At 56.0% G+C, this 14,707-nt stretch overlaps 4 protein-coding genes across 4 annotated transcripts; 2 read left to right on the top strand and 2 right to left on the bottom strand.

The window, feature by feature from the left end:
- Nucleotides 1-1,157: 1,157 nt before the first annotated feature.
- BU26DRAFT_215195 (uncharacterized protein) lies at nt 1,158-2,233 on the bottom strand. The gene is made up of 2 exons (XM_033820699.1): nt 1,961-2,233; nt 1,158-1,902 (listed from the first exon to the last, which is right to left on the bottom strand). The coding sequence occupies exons 1-2, from the start codon at nt 2,073-2,075 to the stop codon at nt 1,448-1,450; spliced, it is 570 nt and encodes a 189-aa protein (XP_033688113.1). The 5' UTR covers nt 2,076-2,233; the 3' UTR covers nt 1,158-1,447.
- A 158-nt stretch (nt 2,234-2,391) lies between these two features.
- BU26DRAFT_560446 (uncharacterized protein) lies at nt 2,392-9,066 on the top strand (the record flags this gene model as incomplete). Its single annotated transcript, XM_033832802.1, has 4 exons — nt 2,392-2,846; nt 2,897-3,046; nt 8,472-8,876; nt 8,937-9,066. The coding sequence occupies 4 exons, from the start codon at nt 2,392-2,394 to the stop codon at nt 9,064-9,066; spliced, it is 1,140 nt and encodes a 379-aa protein (XP_033688112.1).
- A 477-nt stretch (nt 9,067-9,543) lies between these two features.
- Nucleotides 9,544-10,965, top strand: BU26DRAFT_560445 (uncharacterized protein; the record flags this gene model as incomplete). The annotated part of the gene is made up of 3 exons (XM_033832801.1): nt 9,544-9,880; nt 9,991-10,409; nt 10,954-10,965. 3 exons carry the CDS (start codon nt 9,544-9,546, stop codon nt 10,963-10,965), a joined length of 768 nt encoding a protein of 255 aa, XP_033688111.1.
- A 317-nt stretch (nt 10,966-11,282) lies between these two features.
- Nucleotides 11,283-13,797, bottom strand: BU26DRAFT_449615 (uncharacterized protein). The gene is made up of 4 exons (XM_033824717.1): nt 13,542-13,797; nt 13,311-13,486; nt 12,781-13,259; nt 11,283-12,729 (listed from the first exon to the last, which is right to left on the bottom strand). Exons 1-4 carry the CDS (start codon nt 13,591-13,593, stop codon nt 11,610-11,612), a joined length of 1,827 nt encoding a protein of 608 aa, XP_033688110.1. The 5' UTR covers nt 13,594-13,797; the 3' UTR covers nt 11,283-11,609.
- Between the last annotated feature and the right edge of the window lie 910 nt (nt 13,798-14,707).

Here is a 14,707-nt window from a genome sequence, read left to right as displayed (position 1 = left end):
TAGTAGCGGATGATGGTACAGCCGGCCGCCCCCATATAAACTGCAAAAGAGCCCCGACTGGACCCCAACCTTTACCGCGTCCGGAGACAAGCTCCGGGATCTCGGCAATGGCAGCACCTACATTTGCGTTCCCTGGGTATCAATTGAAGGCGGCGGCACGAGCATCTCGGGCACAGACTCCGTCGGCGGTTCGTTACCCCTAGGTTCTGTACGGCGGAGGATATGTCCGCCTCCAAAGACATCAGGAAGAAGTCCACTGATATCGATGTGGGCGGGATTGATGATGGCGATCCGATCCTGCCGCGTTCATAATTGATACCGGAGAGTCGATAGTGTTTGCGCCCCTGCTACACGTGCCTTCTGCCAGTTCTCTGGGCGCTAACGGCGCTGGCTCGATTCGAACGGGCGGACGTAGAGTCTCTATTCCGTGCCTGTGGTAATGGTCCTGTAAGAGTGAATTTGGGCACTTCCAACCTTCCAAACGAGTTGCGCAAGGCTGCCAAGGACTGTGGGGCTAGAGAATACGAGGACGGGGTCCCAACCAAATGGCGGGGTTTCTTTCGGTAGGGAATTCTCCAGATGAAGCAAGGAAATGCTGCGTCGTGATCATCAACAGAGTGAAGGTGTGCCCTTGGTGGAACCGCGGTCGTACTGACGGTTTCGAAAACCCGCCAAACATGCCGTCCGATATGGATGCATCACTCTCTCTCTGAGAGAGCTATGCGGGCTTGGTTATGGGGGATTGCTCCCGTTGCAAGCTCGGGTAAGCGCCTGGCTACCCTGCGCCGATTGTTGGTGATGGCCATTGGACGTGACGGTCGTTCAGGGACTCTTTTCACAATTTTTTTTTGTAGGAGCATGCAGTGATTGTTGAGGTTGACAGGGTCAGCGGTCCGCGGGAGGGCATCCGAGCGCCTGGCGCAGGGCTCGAAAGACGGCCTGAGCCGAAGAAGTGGAAGATTGGGGCCAGGTCGAGCCCGTCACCCTCAACATGCCCCTCAATTTCGAGATTTCGACGACAGCGGAATGATTTCGTGCTAGTTCTGGATGAGACCGTTGCTCTTAAATGGACCCATCCATATATGCGAATCTGTCCCGTGTCGAACCAATGGCTTGTAGATCCTGACAAATTGGGGTGGCCCAGCTTGCCGGCCGCTCCCCCTCCCTTGACGTCCCTCGTCGTGGTGGCGGCGCGGCGATGTTGGTGGCAGCGAAGAAGGAATTACGAAGCGCCTGAAAAGACGGCGCTTCCCAGCCTGCCTGAGGACGCAATCTGTCAATTCTTCGATTCCTTCGCCGTTGTTGAAGCATTATCGGACGCATGCACACTCTTCCCACGTGGTCCCCAGCAGGGGTCTCAAACCTCCGTTCGATCGCTCACAGCCGGCACATCAGCCTTGCCTCTTACACCGCCTTTATTTTACTCTCTTGCCCCTTCGTTGCCTGGCTATCGTGTCTCGCTTCCGTTGGGCGGGTAATGGCGCTTGCTGATGCTCTGGAAGACATAATGCATCATCCTATGCCTCCATTGGTCTCTCGGGCGAATTGCACCACTCCTCACCGGAACAGCGCATAGTCCCTCAACGCTAATCGAACCAGGTAGATCCAAGCGCAATTCCAGTCCGGCACCGTGGCGTCGAGCTCCTTTTGGTCCATATGATCCTCGGCCGCTGAGCTGGCATATCCGACGCCCTTTGCGGCCGCCCGCAAGACTCGATGGTGGCGAGAGGAGGCGCGTGGATGGACCCCGATTCGAGCCACGTACAAGGACCGGTATACATACTGGGGGCTCTGGAGATAGGGCTGTGGAGGAGAAGTGATGACGCCTGGCCGGGTCCATATCAAGACCACGCAGTATGCATGATGCCATTCGTGGATACCGCAGGGAGTCGTCGCTGTGCTCTGTACACGCTATGAGTTCATCTCTCGTTGGCTCGAGGATTCCGCACGGTAGATGTACCTCTCCTGGAGGACGTGAATGCGTTGGGCGTCCTGTGGTCCTGATTCTGGGAGCTCAAGAAGACCTTTGTCGACAGCCTCATGACTCCGGCAGCACATCTTTGAATCTCCACCATCCCATCGTGTGCTCATCGCGTCGACTGTTGAGAACACCGAGAGAGAGGCGTGAAGGAGGGAGAGGCGCAGCCCCTAAGCCGTCAGGCTTGAGCATTGCCTCAAAGAGCCTCTGGCAAGAACTCAACTTGAGCGACACCAGCCGACGAAGGCGAAGAGCGGATGGTAAGTGCCACGTTTGCTGCGCGAACAAGCGCTCGATTTCGGCCGCATCCTGGGTCGCATCATCGATGGACCCCTGGCTGACGGCTAGTCAAGGATGATAGTTACCACCATGACGGTGGTGACCCTCCGTATCCAGCTCCATCCCCGAGGAACATGGAGTTCACAATCCACGAGCCGGTACAAGGCATCGTTGACGCCGAGCCTCAACGTCGTGGTCATGTCGCCCAAGAGAGCCCTATGCTCTTAGTGTCAGTGCCAGTCACCGCTATAACCTACCCTCCTTATCCTCCCTCGGTCCAGGCCGCCTGGGATGCTGTTCAAGCGGCTTCAAATCCGCCTTCGTCTTCCGCCACGATGTCCCCCACCCGGCGCAGCTCTTTTGTTCAGTATTCGGACGACACAACGGCCTTCACAACGTTTCCGCCATATACTCCAACCACCACCGCTGATTCACCGTACATGTGGCAACACATGCCTTTCGCTCAAGATGGACACTTCTTGAGTCCCCTCTCCCCGCCGACTACAGCACATGATGCACCAATAATGGTTACACCGGCTCGCCAATCGAATGCTTCGCTTCCTAGGACTTCCAGCTCAACATTGTATGGGTAAGTGCCGATTGCAAAGTCTTCCAACAGCGGATGCTAACAAGACACAGTAGCGGCAGTGGAGAGGCCTCTATGTCCTTGGATGCACCACTGCCACAGGACGATGAGCTGTGGGACCGTATTGACATGGGCACTGGACCGAGCAATGGTGTCGGCAATAGGCCGGATAGCTCTAATGGAGGTCACTCTCCGCGTTCAAGGTACGTATCAATCGAAGAAAAGGCCCGCCAAGAGACAGGGGCTAACGTCGGGGGGGATATAGCAACGATTCCATGGTGACGTGCAACTTATGTGACACGACGTTCACTGGGGATTACGCGCGAGGTAATAAAACCCGACACATGAAGGTCGTCCATGGCGCTTCCATCATCCATTGCGAGGTTCCAACATGCAATAAGCCATTTCATCGTTCAGACGCGAGACTTCAGCACTACCGGAAGAGCCACCCGGAACTCAACACGCCTCCACGAACTTCTCGTGGGAGTGCTTGAGCGGTTCCACTGAAGCTCCCCATTTCGAAAAAGCGCTGAGAGAAGGTAATCTGGTCGACGGCCACCAGCATCCGAGGAAGTCTTGAAAAGGAAGCAGGGAGAAGAATGATCTTTCAAAGGAAAAAGGGAGGTCGTATTGCAGACTATCCACGATCCCGTGTCCTCATCCAAAAGTACCAGGCGGCGACCAATGACCAAAAAGGAGAAAATGGAGGGCCTAGTGGCGGAGTATGATTGGTTACCAGGGCTTCCGGCGTCCGGCGTCCGGCGTGTCCTTCCCCTCTCCCTGACTATGCCCCCCCTCCTCCACCTTTCTCATTCCTTCTTTTCCTACTTTTTCTTGCTGTCGGCACATATCCTTCAACAATGCTCAACCTTCCCTCTTTGGCGTCAGGTCCTCAACTCCGGCGGTGTCCTCCTCTTGTGTCCGGCCGCGTGTCTTCCTCCCGCCCTCCTTTGCCGACGCATCTCTTTGCCTAACGGCCGTCATGTATCTTTCTGTACGCGTAGTTAGTCAAACTTGGCGCATGTTCTCCCCATGCGCCCATGCGCCCATGCGTATCATTCTTCCCATGCTGTGGTCGACGTTGAGACAAGGTTTGGCGTGCCGCAAATGACCCACAACGCTCGCGCCAGTAGAACGTGCCAATTGCTCGTGGCCAAACGGGTGCCGACGTCAGTGCGTAACGAGGATCTAAGAAACCAATATATCATGCGATGCATGCAATTGCGGTCGCGAACAGCTCAAAATGTCGGTGTAGAATCCGTTGCCATCCTTCCGCACACACACCATGACTTGCTTTACATATGCACTTCCCGTCCCAGCAGCGACTCCATGCCTTCCAATTTTTGCATTCTTCGCATGAAAATCCTTATGCAGTGCTGCCGTACAGGACGCAGGAATGTTGGGAGAAACTGCTGCGAGTGTTTGCATCCACCAACCATATCGCACCACGATGCTGGGGAGCCACGACATTGGGCGCGACATTCTTTCACCTCCCATTCTTTCGGGCAGCGACCCTGCCTTCCATCCAATGACCTTTCTTCACGGCCATGGGAATATCGCACTTTCTAAATTCTCGAGTTCTGTGCGTCGTCGGGCCAAATGTGTACTCCAGGGCGTTGAAAGCCACGACATTGGGCAACATCCCTTTTGTTCCGTCCATCGGGCAGCGATTATGGCTCCAATGGCCGGAGCTCTTACCAACCAACATCTCAATGCCGCAGAGCAAGGCTCCTAGAATTTTTGCAATGTTTGGCGAGAGGAGGCCGGATGTTGGGGGCTCCATTCATATGGCTTCTATGGCGGTGTGCGCGTGCTACGTCATGTCCTGGTCCCACTAATTGACTGCGTGGGTCCCACGTATTCCATGCAGGACGTTATCTCCCTGGCAGATACGGTAGGGTTCTATAGGGCTTTGTAGGGCTCATGCACCGGGTACCCAAAATGGCCATCGTATTCATGCGGCCAAACTTGCGAGGGATTGACGTATCCTCGAATGGCAAACGATAGGACAATGGGACCGATATTCAGGTGTATATTTTTGAAGGAGGTCTGCTGAATGACTTCCAAGTCGGTCAGTGACGCACGCATACAGCATGCACGCTGAACACGTGGGCATCAAAACCTCAGAATACCGTTCCTCAGCACCCGCCGAGGAGTTGTTGGACACGCATGGAATCCTACCACAATCATACGTCAATGGTACGGAAGCCTCATCCAGAATCATTTAACAGGGTCCATAGCGTTATGCTCAGGAGGGCCGGCACACCAAAGGTGGTGCAATACTGTAGAAAGAAGCACACGGAGCACGTCGTTGGAGTACGCCTAGGCATTATTGCGCAGCAACTGAGCCAGCCGCATAAAACTCGTGTTATAGCCAAGGAAGCATCCTGGCGTAATGCCACGAAAGGCCCCGCAATGTCGGGCAATAAATTTTCCGCCGTGGGACGTGCGAAAAAAAGCCGTGCTTGCGAGGCTGGACGACCAACGCGAATTTGCGGGAGGATAGGCACCTACGCTTTTAGAGCTTGCCTGAACCGCACTTGAAAGCCTTAGGTAGATCGTGAAGGCTGAAATGATCCGACTTCCATGCCTACACGCCCACGACATTTTCAGACCCACTTGCTTCCAGAGAAAGCCTGCAGTATGCCACAACACGAAATGCACCTTGTATGAGCTGGAGGACGTGATGCATGCAGAAGGGGCAGTGCAGTCTTGCATGTTCCTCGCGTTTACGTGGTCGGAGGACTGACGTCGGGCGGACCACGAAGAGGGCAAAGGGCACCCCACACATAGGAGATTTAGACCGCTGGGCCAACCCGCGATGGAGCCGCACCGTGTGCCTAAGGCAGTGCAGCAAGGCTGATATGCCGCAAATCCGGACCCCTATTTGCCAATCTCGATATACGCTCGCCGCATCCGGGACCTCCGAGTTTTGTTTTGATAGTGGATATGTTGAACGTAAACGTACGCCGACGGCGTTCGTGCTGGAGTCCTTCGACCGGTGAGCGCGTCTGCGCAGTGCCCTCAGTCCACAGATATACGTGTGCTTATCGTGCGAATGTCCGATGACGGAGACGCGATTCGTAACGGTATTGGCTTTGAAAAGAAGGCAAAAGGCATCCCTTGGCAGATGGTTAGCTTCAGAGTTCAATCAAAGTCCAACTCACCGCTACTTCTTGCGCGCCAGTATGTGTCCGGATGCGGTGTGGAAAGCAGCATTGTTTTCTTGATGTGGTATAGTTGTGCCTGGGACTCAGCGGCGTGGTCGGTCACACGGCATCGGTGAAGAATGCCAGAGGCTCGTGCAGTCGAGCGAGCAAGTGATGGCTGTGTGACGACGGAACGGAGGACGTAGGCAGTTTCTCCTCGCTCCAAGCTAGCTCCAAATGTCGTGTTGCCTTCTCGATTGCGGTCTTTAGTCGGATAGCAGATCCCCGAGGTTGACTCGAGCGTCGTTGCAACGGCCGATAAGGGGCCTATAGCCTCCAGAGAGAATCGCCCGCCTCTGTGCTGCCACGATGTGGGGGGTTAGTCTGTGCGACCTATTGCTCTCGATGATGGTCGTAATAGTGTGGGTCAAAACTGAGCATGCCGCTCAGGCGGCCGGACCGGAGCTTGGTGATCCTAGCCCTGCAGCGAGGCTCTGATCCCCACTGCTTAACGCAGAAAGCCATGGAACGGTAAGAGCAGCCCTACGGGCTGAGCAAGGCCGATGAATGTACTCGTGAAGTTGGTCCAATCGCATAAAGAAGAACTCGGCATGACGCAAAGAAAGATAGAATCCGATTCGAAGAGCTCAAGGGGCGCGCAGCAGAGCAAAATACTCGAAAGAAGGCAGCTGGACAGAAGGGTTTTTCAGCGTAACCGTTTCCGGGGATGTTATGTGTTTGAGGGTCCAATTTACAGGGCCTCGTCGTAATATGGGGTGAGGGTTGGATACTGCGCCGCAATAGCCGCTGACTCTGAGCGCCTTCTGATACAGCCAAGACATTCGAGATGGAGGCATAGCCAACAGATTCAAGTCGCTGGCGAGATGATAGTTTCCTTCGCATTTGCCGTTGAGGTCTTCGGCGTCAGACAAAGGGAGGAACGGGCCGAAGGGAGGCCGGGTTGAAGCGAGAGGCGAGCCGCTAGAGTCCGTCTTCTGTCCCGCGTGCCGCGTCTTGCAGTCCGAGAGCTAAAGCAGTGATCAGCCCGCTGTGCGCAGGACTATGCCGTTGGTGTGTGTTTGAATTCGAATCCGGTGTATGACAAGCAACGTGGAGAAAAGGGCAAATCGCCACATGAGTCGCTCCGTGAGGGCAAGGGCCATGGGGAAACGCCTTATCCACTGTATAGTAAGCCTGAGGAGCCTGGTCGGAGACGATACCCTGTCCTCCCAGGCTTGGTCTAGCGCCGAGCATTACAGCGAAAGCCTGCAATACGTGAGAGCCGGCCCGAGCACGGCGAGCGAGACGGACGATGATTGTAAGCTTTCTTGCTGATCGATACATCCGTGTCTCCTAGCGGTGGTAGAGCCCTCGGCTACTCGGTTGTCGCCCCACAGTAGAAAGGATAGGCGACGTGAGGACATGTATGCCTAGATCCGTCTCTGGCAAACTCCCAGCGTCGGATATCAGGCTCACTCGGCGGGGCCACCTGCAGTCAAAGTACGCAATTTCAATAGTGGTGATATTCTTTCGTAGGGCGAAATCCGGTGCGACGAAGCTTGGGTCCAGGCTGAACAGGGGTAACCATGAGACCATCTTCCACGGGGCTTCCTTAGTGTCCTAGTGTTGTCGTGCCTATCGAATGGAGCGGCGCCCTAGCGCACACATGGCATCGTATGTGGCTTCAACCCGATCTCGCAGCGCTAAACTTAGGCAACCGGTCCAGATGCCTGATGGCAGAGGTGTCGTGAAGGCATATACAACCTGAAGGCGGGAAGAACATCGCATAATAACACGCTCGCGATTGGCGGCGTAGGACAGGGCGGTCCTACTGCACAGGCTCCCACGATGGGGAGGGGCCTCGAGAGAGTCCAAAACGAGCCGAAGTGGTTTGAGAAACGCGTATCTTCCGGCAGCGATGTGTTACCAAGGCGCTCCGAGGCTGTCCTTAGCCCCTCCCACTGATCGCCCTGAACGCGTCCGACATGGCGGGCTGATGAAGCCTTGCATCACACGAATGTGAGCATATATATATGTGGAACGACCCGGGTCCGAATTCGTGCGACAACCTTCGAAAGCTCTCCTCAAGCACGCTTCTTCTTGGAAAGTTGCCTCGTGTTCCACACTCGCGTGCTCCTTCTAGTGCTACTACGCACATTGTCATCTTCGGCCGGTAAGTGCATCGCCGGAGTCCCACATGAAGTACCGACTGAGGAGGAAGCTGACCAGGCCTCAGGGAAACTGACTTGTAATACATTTCGTGGGCAACCCCCGCTCAGCAATCGAACCCGTTCGCCGGCTTCCACAGGGATCCCCGACCGTTGACGCGGAGCGTGTTGTTTTACACTGGAGATATTGCTGCGTATCCCCGTCTTGGTACATTGGCCGTGGACACTCCTTTAGTGTTTGAAGAAGCTGCGCAGTAATGTGAGGACTTGGAAGTATCACGTCGACATACGGAAAGCTGATGATCGAATAGGGCCGGGAACCAGGCACCATCGGTCGGCGACACATGGACCGACACAGCCGATGGCTCGGTGTGGGTTTGGGATGGACGACGATGGATTGAGGAATGGCAATGGCTCGACAGCCAAAACGAGTATGGGAACGGGGAGCAATTGGGAGAGGTCGGCAGAGTTCCAAGCGGACAGTCGACAGTTCCGGCGCCCACTTCGGAAAGCGCTACATCTGCCTCCTATAGCGAGAATTCACAGCCACAGATACCCACAAGCACGCCGCCTGGATATAGCAACCAAAGCTATCAGACCTCGTTCGGAGGTAATCATACGCATACGAGCTATCCGGGCAGTGGGTATCATACCGCATGGAATATGTATCCCATGCCGGGCGGTGCAGCGCCAGGATATCCGCATGCCGTGCCAGGGTAAGTCGAGCGATCGTTAAACCGAAACTGCGGGTAGAAGCCAGCTAATAGAGCCTCAAGGCAAAGCCCAGGCTACTCACACCAATCCAACAGCAACCCCCCACAGTATAGCCCTACAGGAGCCGGTACGAGCGCGTATACCCCCAATCAGTACGGGGGTGTTCCCCAATCGTCCTCATTCCAACAGTAAAGCATCTTCCCAGCTCTTTTTGAGTAACCCACTGACAGTTTTCCAGGCCGAGCTCTTCAGACCACGGTGATCTATCCAGGACGACCACAGCGACATCATCGGCCTCGGCTCCTGCGGCTCCTGCGGGGATAAGTCGTAGTCCATCCTCGACAGGGCCTCGAGATGGCGGGGATTTCAGTGTGACCTGTCCAGATTGCGGAACGGTCCTGACTGGCGCCCATGCAACTGGAAATCTCAAACGCCATAAAAGAACCCAGAAATGCTCCTCCAGCCAGGGGCAGCAGTATACATGCTCGATATGCCACAGGACGTATCAAAGATCCGACGCTCTCCGTAACCATCAGCGCAAGAGGCATGGAGGAACGTGAGCTGAGACGAGCCTACCGAAGGCGCAGGTGTCGTTTTCACCAAAGGGTCGTGAGTGGATTCGAAGAGCAAGCTATGTTGTCCATCTTTCGGCCTGGAGAAGAGTAGAGAATGATTCGAGGGTGGGGAGCGGGGATCTCGTGGTACTGGTTTCCAATTAGCCCATACGTGCATCGGTTGTGGAGGCACGAGCTCGTCGATATCGGCCGACGGTACGCGGTTTTGCTAACGCTCGCGACGGTCCGGCCCCCAGCGTTTACAAAGCCCATCTCGGACACGGATGCTTTCATCGAAGAGCTCGCGGGGACACGTTGTACTCGTCGGGTGTCCGGCGCTCGGGAGTCGTGTTGTCCGAAGCCGGCGGTATCCGATCTGTCGTTAGAGGAAGGAGCGTCCGAAGAAGGTTCGATCACGAGACATGGCGAGATGATGAACAAGAGGGACGACGGTATGCTGGAGAAGAATGTGAAAGAGTCAAGGTGAGGTCGAAACAACGTTAGGCAGGGACCCGCTCCAAGAGCCCAGGGGCTCATCGAAGCTAGCCTCACTTTGCCCTAGAGTACCAGACTATGGCTCTCGGACCAGGCATCCCCTTCAGGCCACATCCCTCCATCTCGTCTCTCCTAGGCCATGGCGTACTGCAGCTCCTCGTCTCTTCTGGAGCCATCCTGCACCTTCAGCGGACGCCCACGACGGTCGTGGGTAATGGGGTCGCTATGCAACGCGAATCATCGAAGCTGGAGCACCACGAGAACGTCGGGACGTCCATCTACTGGGCACCAGCGGCGACCAGTCCGACGTGCTATGCCGTTGAGGTATACGTACGAGAGATGACCGACATTATCTTGCTGACGGCACCGGGCCAATGGCCGTCTCCTGCTGAGACTTCCGTCTCCTGGAAGATGCGGGCAAAGGCCCAACAGAAGAACGACCCCTCATCATCGGTAATACGAACCCCTATCAGGACGGCCACCCAGGTACATCTCTGCATTGGCGCTCAAAGGTGCAAGAGCACGTCAAGTGTACCAGTGCCCCGAGCGAGCAATCAACTCTCGAAGCCAGCGCAGGCCTATCGATGCAAGCCGATCCGCGCCGCCAGGAAGCCAGCGCCCTCGTCCTTGCAGACGACTCGACAGCATCTATGGATGTTCCTTGTAGACGTATTTCGGATAGAGAGCACTATGGTTCTGTTTCTTCACCTATCTCATTATTCAATGGTCTCACCCGTTTGTTCATACACTAGACAGATCGCTATGAAAGGAACCCGCCGATGTATGCATCCTCGATGAAAAGGAAAGTGTACGAGACGTCAGGTCACGGCCAAATCTATGTGACCTGCAATCTTTCACCAATCATATCCCGCCTTCGCCTCAGCCCGGTGCAGACCCAGTAGCACGGCACCAACTAATTCTCCGCGTCCTTCATTTGCAAGCGCCACGTTGTTAGTATCCGTGCGCCGGTGTGTTTCTAGAGACGACATGGCGTCCACATAGCAAGAATGCAGCCAACTAACTCGTCCAGAATCCTTTTTGAGGGGAGTTTGGCCGCCTGATTCTTCGAAAGCCCGCATCATCGCGCCGCTGATAAGATATGCCCCAAACGGGAGCGCCTGCATGCTGAAAGGATGACAAGACGACGAGGCAGATTTCACAGCTTCCTCTCTTTGTGGCACAGCAGCCGCCTGTGAGCCTGCAGCAATGACCTAGCCGGGCAAGTTACTATGGCCAATGCAGGATAACAGCCCCGACGAGACCAGGCCCGTGTTGCACTGCAGCGGATGAGCTTGGGATGTTCCCCGACCTCTTAACGTACCGCACATCTCCCAGAGAGCCACCACTGTGCGCAGGTTGGTATTTCATATTTTTCAAACTACTTTTACACGTGCAAAGCGCTGGTATGCCCGACTTCCTGAAAGACGGAGAGCCCGAAATGCCCAAGTTCAAGTCGCTCAAAAGCCGGCCAAAACATTGAAAAGTCAAGTATCGCAAGGGCTAATCGACCAGGATATCCACGTCTAGACATTAAAGCCCCCAACTCCAAAGGTGTAAATAGAACAAGATATTAAGAAATTCCCATTTGCGTCAGAGGTATAGATGTATGGTGGGTCAAAGCCCAGCCACGTATGGAAAAACGCCCAAGGAAACCTGTCAAGCTATCATTAGTCGAGAAAGAGAACGTCAAAGACTCGTAACCCTTCCCCCGGGTGCAGGAGGCCTCTGCGGCCTGAGGTTTATCACCGACTCCAGCTCTTTCAGCATATTAGTGCTTGCTTCTCTTTGTTCTCGTAGAGATACCTGGCGTGCACGATCCTCTTGAATCTTTTGCATGCGCTCTTCCCTTGTCATCGTCATCCTGGTCTTCGGGATTGCGATGGCCTCGAATATTTCGTCGTCCGAATTACTACCTACGCTCGGGGGCGCCGATTGCTGGGGACTCAATAGGTCGCCGCTGAGCGCACGAAGGGCTTCAGAGGGGCTCCCTTCGTCGACAGCGGTTAAACCACCGAGGCTCGGCACGGGTGATCGCAACCCACTGGAAGCCTGAGAGATGCGCCGCTCGTGCCGGTCTATGTTTAGCGCGAGTGCGTTCCTACCAGCCTCCCATGCCTGAACTAGGCTCTTCAAGTCAGCACCGATGGATTCGTACTGGGCCATTAGGTGTGAAGCAAGCTCAGAGACGTCCTCGGACTCCTCCAAGCTCTTGTTGGACTCTTCGCGAAGAATCTGCATCTTCGCTTGCAGGCCGCGAATGCCCTGCGAGAGACCGCCCAGCTTACGAACGGAGTTGCGCAGGCGCTCTCGTCCAGGTGTCGGCTGAGCCTTCAGTGGCGAGGGTAACGTAAACTGCTCCTCCTCGCCAAGGACACGGTTGAACTTCTCACTCAATTCTCCTGTTGCAGCCGCTAAGATCATCATCGAATCAACGACGGCACTCCAGCGCCCGAAATCCGGCTTTCCCCCATCTGCTTGAAGAGCGAGCAGCGAGCACAGATACACCCGCCGAAGCGTAGAGAGGCGATATTGCAGAACCCGGAGGGCCTTCAGGGTTTCGGCGTCCTCAAACTCAGACTCGGCGTAACCTTGAGCCGCCTCTTGCAGGTCGGGATTGCTGATATCGTAGACGTCAAGATACTTCTCCAGGTCGTCCTCCTCGACAAGCTGCCTAAGAGCCCCACACTGCTCTGAGAAGACAGGTATGGTTTCAGCGAAGGCGGCGCGGAGACTCCGACGGAGGCGGTGACAGCGGCGCGCTTGGCCTTTCTCCTCGATCCTCGAGATGGGCGGAAGGGGGCTGCTTCTAGAAGGTGGTCAGTAACTGGCTGCATGTTTAGGCAGAATGTTTACTTACAGTCGGTAGCCCCTTGAAACGAGCTCCACCTCCTGGATCAATGCGAGCGCCGATGACGTCGAGGCTTCGAAAGCTTGCAGGTTCGTGACCAGGGCCGCAGCGCCCTCCACGGCCTGCTGGCGGAGATACTGGAGCCACTGCCGGCGAATGTACGCGTAGAAGGCTGCCGCAACAGCACAAAATACGGCAACCACGACGACGAATCTGCCCCTGCTGAAGCCAGACCCCCGGCTTCTAGACCAGTGTATGAGCCAGACGAGCACGAAGGCGGTTGCTCCCGTCAGGACTGCGCCTGTCAGACTGATTGTGGCAACGTGGAATTGTTGTGGGCCTGCTCGTTCGTCGGCGGCGAAGCTGGGGAGGGCCGTGGCTCGCAAGCCGCCTTGCTCACTTAGAAGCTGAGAGGCGACTATGAGGTATCGAAAGTGCTCGAGGAAGCGCTGGTTGTCGGCGCGGCCCAGCCGGGAGTTCACCGCTTTCTACGACGTGCATTAGTAGCAGTATACGCAAGCAGCGGCGGGTCGACGCACCGAGCAGGCGCGGTGGATGCGCGCAACGGAGCCATTTCGTCCGACATGAACCTGTAGCGGCTGCGGTAGCTTGTCTCGTATCCTGGACTGCAGCGTCGAAGGGCCCCGTGGCGCGAAGCTCTGCGGGTCTGACGGCGGCGCGGCGGGCGACGGCGGGGTGGATCCTCTTCCTTCTCCTGGAGCGGCGGTCAACGTGGGATGATCCATAATCGAGCAGAGAGGAGCGCTCACCTTCTAGAAACTCGGCCAGAGGCGAGCCGTCCAATATAACGACGTTCTCCATCTCATGTTGCGCCGGGGGCGGCTTTGCTGGAATGCGCGCGCTTCCACCGGCATGCAGCGCGTGAGACGGTCCGCTGATTCGCGGTCGAGCGTCGAATGGCCACGGTGTTGTGAGGCGTGGCAGCTGTCGCAGAAACTGGGGAGGCGCGGGCGCGGAGGCGCAGTTCGGTGAGGTCGTGCGAGTGAAGGTGAAAGGAGAGATGTACGGGGAATTGCGGGCAAGGGTGCAGTTCGGGGTTGTACAGTGCGCGGAGCCGCGCCGAATCTGATTGGCCCCCGTACTCTGCTAGGGTGAATAATCAGGATGGCTCGCGCCGACGTCACACCTGCCGGAACAACACCATCTGAATTTCCACACGCATACCTCACTGACAAATGCATCCTAGAATCACAACACCCTACACTTTCCGCGATTGCTACGGGATGGAAAGCTTAGTCACTCTAACAGCGCACCAGTCCTTCCAAGCCAGCCCTCAAGGGGGGATTTGTCATGTCCAGAAACCACTCGCAGCATCGCGGTCGACGGGAATCTATGTGTTGCTCGGAGGGTTGACCGTCACGCTATCCTCACTATGCTGTACAGCCTGTCTTCTATACACACGAGAGCGCGCGGCGGTTCCGAGGCTTGGTTTACAGTTGCCGATCGTTTCGGCAGGCCCCCTCATAGCACTGTTCCATAGGCACACCCCTCTTCACTCACTTGGTCGTGGGAGGCATCACATAAACTGTACTTTCCAGAGTGCGTGAAGCCGATCGAGAATGCGTCGGCATGCGCTTGCTACCTCGCCGTGGACGGCCCTGTCAGGCCGATCTTAGCGCGGCATCGCCGGACGGAATTGATGACAAAATCTCCGATACTTCCATCGGGCAAGTCTACCAGCCCTGGAGCATTCACATCTCGCTCCCGTACCGTCACTCTGGCTCACCCTTCTTCTCGTCTTTCCCTAAACCCCGCGCGAGGCGCCGCCGACGACGTCGACCATCTATGTGCTATCCCAAGGCAGCTTAGCCAAATGCCTCTTTTCTGGGGGCCTCCCGCATGGCTCACATTTCCAACCGCTGTCCTCCATTTTATGGCTAGGGAGATACGCGCCAGGCGATGACACGGGGCTTTT

The sequence above is a fragment of the Trematosphaeria pertusa genome (genome assembly GCF_010094035.1).
Source record: "Trematosphaeria pertusa strain CBS 122368 unplaced genomic scaffold BU26scaffold_3, whole genome shotgun sequence".
NCBI classification, from domain to species: domain Eukaryota; kingdom Fungi; phylum Ascomycota; class Dothideomycetes; order Pleosporales; family Trematosphaeriaceae; genus Trematosphaeria; species Trematosphaeria pertusa.
This window is presented reverse-complemented; position numbering and strand designations above follow the sequence as displayed.